Raw genomic sequence first — 12500 nt, 5'->3', positions numbered from 1 at the left:
ATCATGCCTGAGGGGGCGCGGCGCGGCAGCCAGAGATCGCCTAGCAACACAGGTGAGGGGGCGGGGCCTGGGAGGGTCAGTATGGGGGCGGAACCTGGGATGGTCAGTAGGGGGGCGGGGCCTGGGAGGGACAGTTTGGGGGCGGAGCCTTGGAGGGACAGTATGGGGGCGGGGCCTGGGAGGGACAGTATAGAGAGCCTAAGTCCCTCCCCTTCCGGTGGACCACCATGGGACCTTATTTCGGAAAAAATATGTACGGTAGTCAACGGCGAGAGACAAATAATTGTTTGATCCCGTTTGAATTGTGCCATGAATTACACAAATGATGTTTTGTCAATTTAAAAGATAATTTTGCAAGTCAAGAAAGTCGCAGTTTGTCGTAAAACTGTTGAAGTTATAGACTGTGAAAATACGTAATTAGAAAGACTACACACCCAAAAGTGGCGCAAGTGACGTCATAACTTCCTCTCTCCACAAGCTACCCAGAGCCGCTGAAGCTCAGTCCCTCTCAGAGAGCAGGAGGATTATACACAACCTGGAAGGTAGACAGGAAGAACGGATTTAAACTGGTTTAGGATAGTTTTAGTACAGTGGGGGCTAACGTTAACGCTGCCTGTGTGTTTCCTATGTTTCCTTCCATGTTGGTGTTGGTGACGTATATTGTGCGAGACGAGAGATGTAGTTCACTGAGCGGTTTCACACAAAACTAAACGTTACTTTACTGTTTTACGACAAACTGCCACTTTCTTGACTAGCAAAATTATCTTTTAAATTGACAAAATTCATGGCACAATTCAAACGGGATCAAACAATTATTTGTCTCTCGCCGTTGACTACCGTACATATTTTTTCCGAAATAAGGTCCCATGGGGGACAGCGGAAGGGGAGGGGCTTAGGCTCTCTATGGGGCCTGGGAGGGACAGTATGGGGGCGGGGCCTGGGAGGAACAGTATGGGGGCGGGGCCTGGGAGGGTCAGTATGGGGGCGGGGCCTGGGAGGGATAGTATGGGGGCGGGGCCTGGGAGGAACAGTATGAGGGCGGGGCCTGGGAGGGATAGTATGGGGGCGGGGCCTGGGAGGGTCAGTATGGGGGCGGGGCCTGGGAGGGTCACTATGGCAACCACAGTCTGCTGCTGGGAGCTGCCAGGACAAGACAGGATGGAGTTTAATACTATAGCAGTGTATAGTAATATATTTTATGAGTATTAAAGTATATATTAATAGTATATAGTGATATCAGCTCTTTTATAGAATACTCCACAGTATATAGTAATACTGCTACTATATACTATATAGTGTTATAGTGTCATATTGTCACCTCATTCATATTATACTTGTATATAATACATAGTAATGATATATAGTATAATAGTCAGCAGCATTCACTAGTCAGTTTAGTTTCGTTGTTTGGTGAAACTGAACTTCCTGTCTCTGAGCTGTGACTTCCTGTTGCTGCTTTCAGTAAATCACCAAGCATAATGAACTGCTATTATACACACACACACACACACACACACACACACACACACACACAGAGTACATAACCTATACTCATTCTCTCTCCCACAAACACACATTCACACACACACACACACACATTTATATATATATATATATACACACACACACACACAGCATACATGCACACACACTTTTATACACACATGCACACTCATGCACATGCACGCACATAGACACAGATCCACACACAATTATGGACTGACACAACATGAGCATGCACACATGCTTGCTAATAGGGAGATATGTATACGCAATTGCATTTACACACACACACACACACACACACACACACACACACACACACACACACAGTGGCTCAGTAATGATGTGTCATTATGCAGGGCCACCATGCTGTTTACATACTCTGCTGTTATATTGGCTTCCATAGTTAGCATCTACACACACACACACACACACACACACACACACACACACACACACAGGAACACACAAGAACACACACTTTAATTTATGCAAACACACACACACTAAAAACACACTTACATTTCTGAATATAGAAGCAACAGATTTGTACGTACACACACACACACATGCTCTGTGCACACTGCTGTTTGCATGGTTGCATTCATGCAGAACTAGCATTTACACACACACACACACACACACACAGACACACACACACACACACACATAGCAATATACTCTGTGTACAGGATGTTGTATGGTTTGTGGTTTGGGCGATAAAGTAAAACACTGAACAATGTTTCTGCCATGAAACACACACACACACACACACACACACACACATCACACACACACACACACACATCACACACACACACACACACACATCACACACACACACACACACACACACCACACAAATAAAATGTCACAGCAGATCTGTTGATTATAGCCATGGAAAAGAACTAAGCAGAAAATAGAGAGAACGCCCAAGATAAGGCTGCAGAAAAACGAATAGAACGAGAGAGGGGGGAGGAAGGAGAGGAGGAGAAAAGAGTAAGAGGAGAAAAGAGAAAGGAGGAGAAAAGAGAAAGAGAAGGAGAAAGGAGAAAGAGAAAAGTTAAATGGGAAGTGGTGATATAAAAGAGAGAGGACAAGGATAAGAAAGGAGAAAGAGGAGTAGAACGCAGAAAGGAGAGAGGAAGAGGAAGGAGAGGGATGGAGAAGGGGAGAAGAAGAAGAGGGAGAAAGGGAGGAGAGAGAGGAGGGAAAGAGAGAGCAAGAAGAAGGAGTGTGAAAACAAGTAGGGAGGAGGAGGAGAGGAAGGATAAAAGGAGGAACATGAGGGATGGAGTAGAGCAGGAGAAGAAGAAGAAGAAGAAGGAGAAGAAGAAGAAAGGAGAGAAGGAGGCGGGAGGAGGAGGGGAGAGTAAGAGGAAGAAGGAAGAGAGAGGGGAAGGAGAGGAGAGGATGTAGAAGAAAGGAGGGATGGAGGAGGAAGAAAGGAGGGAAAGGAGGTAGAATAGGAGGTGATGAGGAGAGAGATTGGAGAAAGAATATAAGGAGAGGAGGGGTAAGTAAAGGAGGGAGAGGAGGAACAGGAAAAGGAGGAGAGGAGGAAGGAGAGAAGAGGAAGGGGAGGAGAAGAAGAAGAAAGGAGGGAGGAGGGCGAGAGGGAGAGATGGAGTTGGGGAGAAGATGAGAAAGAAGGGAGGGAGGAGAAAGGAAAGAATGGAGGGGTAAAAAAAAAGGAAGAAGAGGAGGAGCAGGGAAACAGGAGAGGAAGAAGGAGAGAGGAGGAGAGAGGGAAGTATTTTTAGTCCCGGTTGTGTTCTTCTCTCTGATTGGTCGGCTGTCTGAACCCTCCCTGCTGTTATTATTCTGATAACAAACAGCCAGAAAACCAGCCGGTCAGTTTTCACTGTGAAACAAAGAGCCTGGCTCCCAACTGACAACAGGAAAACAGCCAGAAAGACAGAAACCAGCCGGTCAGCCCATCCTGAACTTAGAGAGACTGACTGACAGCACAGAAACAGTCAGGAAACAGTCAGGAAACAGTCAGGAAACAGTCAGTCAGCAGTCGTCCTCACCCGCCCTAAAGTTATTATTCTGGTAACCGAGTCCAAAAACAGTCAGAAAGAGGCAGAGAAAAGCCCAGAAAAGCAGTCAGTCAGCTGTTCCTAACCCACTGTAAAGATGTTTCTGTGAGCAAACAGCCGTACTGCCTGCTGCCAAACAGCCAGTAAAGCAGCCAGAAAAACAGGCAGAAAAACAGGCAGTCAGCAGTTTAAAAGAGAAAATATGGCACTGAACAGCTGAACAAATCTCCAGAAAGAGGCAGTCAAGAGTCAAAAATCAGTCAGTCAGCTGTCCCTGACCCTAAAACCAGTCGGTAAGAGGGACAGAGTTAGTGCAGAGCAGCACAAATCATCCAGATTGAGACCAGTATACAGCCAGAAACCAGTCAGAAAACCAGTCAGTAAGAGGGACAGAGCTTGATGCAAACAGCACAAAGTGTCCCAACTGCTTAAGGGCAACCAGAGCACAGAAAACAGTCAGAAACAGCCAGTCAGCAGTCTTTAAAAAGTTAAACCAGATGTGTAAGGGGAACATGTTTGAGACAGTAGTCTCCAGAGAACAAAAACAGTCAGAAAACAGTTTAAAAAGCAGTCAGTAAGGACGTCATAGTTGAAGCCAGTAACATGATGCGTTCAGATGAGTAAAGTCCAGTGAAAAGCTAGAAAACAGTCACAAAAACAGTCAGTAAAGGGGCCTGAAAGCTGAAACAGTAACATAGAGTCTCTCCAGAGTGTAAAGAGCCAGTCAACAGTCAGAAAAAACAGTCAGTAAGGGGGTCAGTAGTTGAAGCAGTAATATAAAGCCACCAGATTGTTGAAGGGAGTTCACTTCTGCCTGGAAGAATGAATGTAAACATGGGGAAACTGTGGAGGCGCGTGTGTGTGTGTGTGTGTGTGTGTGTGTGTGTGTGACAGAGAGAGAGAGAGAGAGAGAGGGAGAGAGAGAGAGAAAGAGAGAGAGAGAGAGAGAGAGAGAGACTGTATGTGACTGCATGTGCGTGAGAACAAGATCAAGAGAGTGAGTGGGTATGTGTGTTAAAGTGTGTATCAATGTGAGTGTGTGTGTGTGTGTGTGTGTGTGTGTGACAGAGAGAGAGAGAGAGAGAGAGGGAGAGAGAGAGAGAGAGAGAGAGAGAGAGAGGAGAGAGAGACTGTATGTGACTGCATGTGCGTGAGAACAAGATCAAGAGAGTGAGTGGGTATGTGTGTTAAAGTGTGTATCAAAGTGAGTGTGTGTGTGTGTGTGTGTGTGTGTATGTGTGTGTGTTCCCAGCGTTTGGCACAGTGCTGTGAAGGGGTCAAAGGTCAGGTGGGCGGGGCATAACATCAGTCTGCTCTACTGTAAACTCTCATCAGAAGACTCACATCCTGTCTCATCCTGTCTCGACACCACACTTTATCTCAGCTGAACACTCAAAATGTTATTTTTCTAACAATGAGTAAATTTACTGCTCACACACACACACACACACACACACACACGTTTTCAGCTCTCTTACATCCATTTTTATTGCCGTTTTCATTTCAGTTCAGTTCTGCTTTATTGTCCTTCCATCACATGTCCCACAGGTGTTTTGTGGTAATGAAGGATTAACTTGTGCACACTCTGTTTTGTGCTCAGATATAAAGGCTGAAAACATGCGCTCAAGCTGCATAAAAGGCGTGTGAACAGATATAAAACACATTCATGTGATAATTAAATGTACGGAGCCTGTCCTGAGTCGTCACGTGTTGATTGACTTCAGTTATCTGACTTTTGGCTGTTTTTCTGGCTGTTCAGTGAATGTTGTTGGTCTACTGCGAGTAATGAGTACAGCTGAATAATAAAGTTTGGGTGTGTTAAGAGGTGTTGATGGACTGATTGTTTAATGACTTCAGGATGGCTTAATTTTTCCACCGAGTCCACAGCACTAGAACGGACAGAACGGTCACTCCCACTCAAATCAGCGCTCCAGGACGGTCGGAGCGGCGGCCATCTTGCTGTGACCCGTCGGACTAGCTTCTGTATAAAGCGACTCGCAGCAAGTCACTGAGCTGAGAGGTTTTACAGCAAGAACCAAAGCAGCTTCTCTGTCTCCTTGCTGCCATGGATTGCTAACATGCTAATGTTGACTAGAAGAGCTAGAGAGAGAAGTACAGTCTGTGATGAAGCTACGTTAGCCTCGTCGCTAACGTTAGCTTCCAGTTGAGTTCTGACAGTTTGCTAACAGACTCATCTGTCACCGTAGCAACTAACCCTTAGAATTCCACAAGGGCCGTTTGATGCTGCACCAGCCAAGTTACCGTGACAAACAGTGAAGGTCGTTCTGTTTGGACGACCTGAAGCGTTTTGTTTCACCTTTAACCTTAACAGGATGAGTGACTTGTAGTTCAAGTATTTCAACAGAACAGAATCAGACCCGGGTCACATAATTATTTGAAATACTTCTCAAAGTTTGTTTTAGTCAACGTGAAGTGCCAGGTGGGCGGGGTTTGACTTGTGGTACAGTTCTGTGTTTGGGTGGCCGAGTTCATTCACAGAACAGTGTTTTGGCTTTCAGACGACGGTCTCTGATTGGATTAATTTGGCCTGGTGCTAAATATCATTACATGTGACAAACTCCACCCATCTGGCCCTTTAAGTAGGGCAAAACAAACGCTGCCAAAACAAGAAAAAGTATTTCCAAATGCTGTTTCACTCAGATCTGAAGAAGGTGGGCGGTTCAGACTGAAGGTCAGCAGGAGAAATGGATCAGAACTTTTCTCTTATTAAACAGTTTCATGTCAGAAACTAAACTTTCCCATCTTCCAGCAGTCAAACAGCCAAACATCTCTCTCTCTCTCTCTCTCTCTCTCTCCCTCTCTCTCTCTCCCTCTCTCTCTCTCTGTGATGTGGCCGGCTGACTGGCATCTCAAACCAAACCCCTCTTCATCCTCCTCTCCTCTGGTTCCAGGCTGCAGAGTATTTGCTGGCTCATGGTGTTTCCATGCAGCTGCTGAGTGATGCTCTGACTGTGGACAGCTGCTGGAAATTCATTATTCTTATTATTCTGTAAACTGCAAACATCTGGAGGTCTGTGAATCTGTCATTCGCTAACGTAGAGAAAATCCTTTTGAAACAGGAGAAACTCTGTCTTTAATACTTTCATTAATGTTTTTTTGCTTTGTTTATTTATCCAACATAAACCTCTATTCTTTGCTGCTACTTCTCTTACTACTAATGCTGCTACTATTACTACAACTACTACTAGTATTACTAGTACTACTGCTACTGGTATTAGTACTGCCACTTGTGTGTTAGTCTGTTTTACACTGAGTTAGCAACTGTTAACAAGCTGACAGCTTTAACCGTCATACTGTTCCCATTACTGTGTGTGTGTGTGTGTGTGTGTGTGTGTGTGTGTGTGTGTTGTTAATCTCCCCTACAGGAGGTCGTGCTGTAATGTTGACTTTGAGCATAAAGTTACATTCCCTCTATTTAAACAACTGGTTTAAAGTTACATTCCCCCTATTTAAATGTCTGGTTTTAAGTTTCATCTCTCTCTCTCTCTCTCTCTCTCTCTCTCTCTCTTTTTCTTCTCAATCACACAAATCTTCCTTCTTTCTTTCAGCCTTTTTCTATCTCACCTCAACCTCCAGTTTTACCTCGCTGACTTGCTAGAACCAAGTTAGTAGCTCCAGCTCGTTCGCTGTAACTTATGATGGCTGAAAAAAGAGCAAAGAATATCTCTTGGCTGAAACAATCTCATTGGTTGAGTTAAACCTCAATGGGCGGAGCCAAAGAACCACAGTTTTTGGATAACTGGCTAATTTGAATAGCAAATGTGTAAAAAATAGAAATGGCATTTTTTCATTCCTTCATTACCATGGCATCATGCTGTTGAAGGTCAGCAGCTAGCTAACTAGCTTACCTAGCTAGCTATAGGCTAGTATGGCTAGTTTGAACTGGAAGGTCAGCTAGCTAACTAGCTTACCTAGCTAGCTATAGGCTAGTAAGGCTAGTTTGAACTGGAAGGTCAGCTAGCTAACTAGCTAACCTAGATAACTTAGTATGATAGATTGTATTTTTCAGTTAGCAGCAGAGCGCTAGGCTTCATAATATTAGCTTCCTCCTCTCTTACCTCTTGTCTTTTTCACTGAGCTTCAGTCTAATGTTACTGAGCCAGAGAAACTGTGGTTCTTTGGCTCCGCCCACTGAGGTTTGTTTTAAGGTTTCAGATGTTTTTCTGCCTCTGAGAAATGTTTGTAGAGCTTTATCTCGTCGCCATGCTACGTGTGTTGCTAGGTAACGCTACAGGTATTAGCCGAACAGCGTTCTGGTGTGGTTGTTGTTTCAAGGGGGACAGAAAACAAAGACGGCAATTTCTGCATCTGCGTTGCTGAATTCTGGATTTGATTTTTTTGCCACCTAGCTAACAGAACTAAAACTACAATCTGCAGTAGCTCAAATCAGAAAACATGCAATGAAATGCAGGATTCTGCAGTGACGACGACTTGATAGAGGTTTGAAACTAAACTCTCAGGTAAAGCACAGCAGGAATTCAGTATTACTCACCATCATAACCAGAATTACATTTAGCATTATTTAGTTAGCATGTCACTTTATTTATACAGCACTTATCTACAACTGGAATTCACAAGGAGTTTTACAAAAATGCGAAAAAACAAGGAACAGTAATGTGTGAGAGCAGCAGTGTGTGTGTGTGTGTGTGTGTGTGTGTGTGTGTGTGTGGTTTGCAGTGAACCCTGCCTTCCCCAGGGCGGCTAGTAAAACACTGCACAGCCGTACTGCATTACATAACACACACATTTAGCACTAACTACAGCCTGTAAATTATATAGTGAACACGCACACACACACACACACACACACACACACACACACACACACATGAGAGGCCTAGAGGTTAGAGAAGCAGGCTTGTGATTGGGAGGTTGTCGGTCTGAGCCTAGAGGTTGCTGGTTCAAATCCCTGGACAGTCTGGGACAACCTGGGAATGACAAAGACTTTCCCTTAATGACAACTGTTGAGGTGCCTTTGAGCAAAGCACTGAACCCCAAACCGCTCCAGTAGAAGACTTTACAGGCCTATAACATCCGGGGACTGTGTTAGTAGATGCTAATGCTAATGCTAGCTACCACAGCTGCAATAGCATCATAGCTGTATATTAGCCCGTATTGCTTTGTTGTCAGTAAGATACACACAGACTGAAAGTTACAAGAAAAAATTAGGACCGATATTTAGAGTTCCAAAAATCACAAAAAAATAACCATAAAATGACTCCAATGACGCTTGTGCAGCATAATCCAAGTGTTCTGACGCCATACGATCGCTCTGTGAGTGGAAAAAAAAACAAAATTTGATCCGTTATTTAATGAAAATTGAGTCGTTCTGCATTGTATTTAGCTTCCGTTTGACCAAACCTCAGATGGAGGTCGCACACACACAAGCCTTGCGCGGCCACAGTGACTTCGTGAGGTTCGGTAAGGCGGAAGTAAATACGACGGATGAAGACTCGATTTGTTATTTCTGGAACTCTAAAGATCGGTCTTCAAACACTTCAGTGGTTTTGGAGTCGTGCTGGGACGCTCCGGGAGAGTAACAAACTTCACCAGAGTTTACACTGGCATACAATTTACAATTTACAATTTCCCATTTGGCAGATGCTTTTATCCAAAGTGACGTACACATGAGATTTTAATACAACACAAGCAAGGTTATAGTCAGGAGAGAACAACGAGAGTAAGTGCCATAAAGCTAAGGCATGGGGCGAGTAGATAATGACAACATTTTTGGGTGAACTATTCCTTTAAGTTTAAGTTTATTAAAGGATAAGGCCGGTGTTTTTTAACGCATTGCTTACCGTCAACAAATCAGCAATGAATTTGTTTTGCCAACAAGTCTCGTCCATGTAGCCGGTGTCCAATGCAGCCATAGAAAAAAAAACTATTAAAAACCCGTCACAGAGCCATTTCATCATCACGATGCACCGGGCCGGACGACTTTTTCCTCAAACAACTTAATAAGCCGACTGTAAACACGTTTTCCATCTCAGGAAAGTAGTTCCGTAGCACAGAAAATAGTCCCCGGCGTAATGAAGAATTTGTTCCCATTTGAATTTGATTTGGTAATAACTACAACAGCCTGACTTTTCATGGTAACAGTTAACGATTTTTAAAATGTAAACTATGTGTTTGTGAGCTGTATTTAAAGGTTTTTAGCTTACAATTGGAGCCAATGACTTCCGGGTTGACGGCTAAAAACGGAACGTGGGAAGTCAGAAAGTAACGGGAGGAGAGCAAACGCATTGTTGATTTTGCTATTTTCATAGGATTTGTTGACGGTAAGAAATGCATTAAAAAACACCGGCCTTATCCTTTAAACAGGAACCACATATATAAGAACTTAAACCTCCAAGAAGTGTGATGCACTGTACAGAGAGGAAGCTGCACAGCTCATCAGCCCTGAGCAGCTGAGCAGAAGCACAATACACTGTACACACACACACACACACACACACACACACACACACACACACACAACTCCTCCAACATATAAATATACATAAACTACAACAAACATTACATGAAAGTATCAATCAAACGATCAAGCTGTTTTGTTAAAGCTACATTTGCCTTGACTTCATTTGAACATGTAGTAGTAACTGTATTTAATATAGTGTATAAATATCATCCAAGCAATCTGATTGGGTAAACCTGATAATTCCATGAAGGATGGCTTATTGATTTGTAGTTTTTCGGTCTCTATACACTATTCTCTGTATGTTCTCTTCAGTCTGTCCTCGTGTTTCTAACTGCTGTATGTGTGTGTGTGTGTGTGTGTGTGTGTGTGTGTGTGATCGTTCCTGGACTCCAGCATGTTGCATCACTTCGCTCCATAATCACAGTGCAGACCGGCCTCTGTGCTGTTATTACTGTCATCACACAGACAGGCGGACACACTGGAATCCACTGGAACATTACAGTTTTACAGCATGTAGTTAAAGGGGAATTCCACCCTAAAATGCCGTTCACGCGACGGTGTTCTTGGAAAAAAACGATTTTTCAGGAATGAAGAATATAATGCTTATATTTCTCACAGACGTCCAGGCAGAGTTTAAACTCTACAGAACGAGTTTTAACAGGTTTTAACGACTCAGGAGTGATGAAACTCTGAACTGACCACGGACACGCTCCGTTCAAGTCAGAAAAACACCAAAATTACAGTTATGTAATGTTTCAACAGCAACACTGAGGAATGTTATGACTGATCCTGAACAGTTTGATCAATACTGGTCAACATGAACTTATTTTTTTCCTAGAGCCAGTCTCGAGTATATAATTATAATAATTAAAATCTAATCTGATAGGAATAGACTTCTATATAACGCTCTGATCGCTAAGATCTAATATCTAATATCTAGAGCATCCAGTTTATTAAAAGTTTTCTTGTTTTGTTCACCCATGACTTTATTTACCTGCTGTTCTTTAAGAATGACAAGTAGGTGTCACTTATTTATTTTATTTAGTAATTTATTTGATAGGACAGTGCAGTTAAGATAATTATACTTCACATTTGAAATATAAATGCTAATTTCCAACCCTAGTCCCTAGTTGGGCTTTTAAATTTAAAAAAAAATACAACTATCTAAAATGTCTTCTATAGGTTAATACAAAGTACAGAAATTTAAAAAATACCCTACATTATACATGATCACAACTACACAACACCACACAACAATCCGACCAGCTGGTTGTTTTATGCTGTAATCAGTCAGTTTTAAGATTACATATTAAATAAGATTACAAGATAATATAAAGACTGGATACAAGCCTGATTAGACTTCAGTCAGTTCTTGATGTTTGAGTTAAACATTTTAATATCCTTAATTAGTTTAGATTCAGTTGGTAGTGAGACTGCTGAGTGCTTCAGTGGACAGACATGTCTGTGGATCAGAGTGTCAGTGTGTGTTACAGACAGCTGTCTGTAACACACACTGACACAGTGTGGATGTTACAGACAGCTGCAGCTGTGCGGCTGAACGTTACCTAACACAGAGACACACACCCTGTTTACACTTGGTTTTAAAATGCGTCTTGGCGATCGGATCACAAGCGGACAGCCGAGACACATCGCTGTTTCCACCTGTGTTTATCACGCGTCTCCAAGGTGTCCGGCTGACCGCTTGTGTTCAGATGTCGTTACTGCCTACGTCACTTCAGCTAGAAGGTCAAAGGGCGCCGCGCACAGTTATTACGTCAGTCTGTCGCCAGGCAGGCGCCAGATTTGTTTAGCACGGGCTAGCTAAGAAAACAACAACGTTTCAAGAACTAATACACATGTACGGGCTCTTCCAACTGTTGAGATTGACAGGACCGTTGGCGCGCTGTCACCAAAACAACCACCACGTCCTGCACTGATGACGTAGTTTCCTGTTGCGTCCTTGGCGGGGACGCATCAGGACACATTAGCGTTTACACTACAGAAGATATGTGGTCAAATGCGTCCCGGACCACCTCGGCAAGTGGTTTGAGTGATCGGATCACGATGTGTCTTGGTGGTCGTTTACACTTAGCGCTGTCCACTTGTGATCCGATCGCCCAAGACGCATTTTGAAACAAGTGTAAACAGAGTCAGAGAGACACGTTTCCCTGACAGATATTTGAGTGTCTAGTTAAAGACTTCATGTTCCTGTCAACCCACTCCTCTAACATGGAAATAAACACTCAGATCACATCACACAGGTTTTACTTTTACATGTTGGTGAACTTAAACTCCAGGTGTCTCTGAGCACCTTGTAGAGTTGACTGTGCTTGTTTTTTAAAGGAAAAATCCAGACTGATCTCATCAGTCTGTGGTATTCAGTTCCAGGAGTTGTTGTAATTTACTTTTTTTGGTGAACCCACTTTCCCTCAACCTGCCTCGTCTACTTCTACTGCAGTTAGTGATTTACTACATTTCCCAGAATGCCTCTCTACAACTCCCAGAGAAGGGCT

At 43.4% G+C, this 12500-nt stretch overlaps 1 protein-coding gene across 1 annotated transcript in view; it reads left to right on the top strand.

Annotated features, from left to right (window-relative positions):
- plekhg2 (pleckstrin homology domain containing, family G (with RhoGef domain) member 2) overlaps window positions 1-12500 on the top strand; it is an 87753-nt gene that overhangs the window by 28 nt on the left and 75225 nt on the right. The window contains exon 1 of the mRNA XM_078284154.1: window positions 1-52. This exon is cut by the window's left edge and continues 28 nt beyond it. Coding sequence (XP_078140280.1) covers window positions 4-52 — 49 coding nt within the window. The 5' untranslated portion in view covers window positions 1-3. The remainder of the gene's footprint in view (window positions 53-12500) is intronic.

The sequence above is a fragment of the Centroberyx gerrardi genome, chromosome 6, assembly GCF_048128805.1.
Source record: "Centroberyx gerrardi isolate f3 chromosome 6, fCenGer3.hap1.cur.20231027, whole genome shotgun sequence".
Lineage (NCBI taxonomy): Eukaryota > Metazoa > Chordata > Actinopteri > Beryciformes > Berycidae > Centroberyx > Centroberyx gerrardi.
Note: the sequence above shows the minus strand (reverse complement) of the source record. Positions and strands in the feature narration are given on the sequence as shown.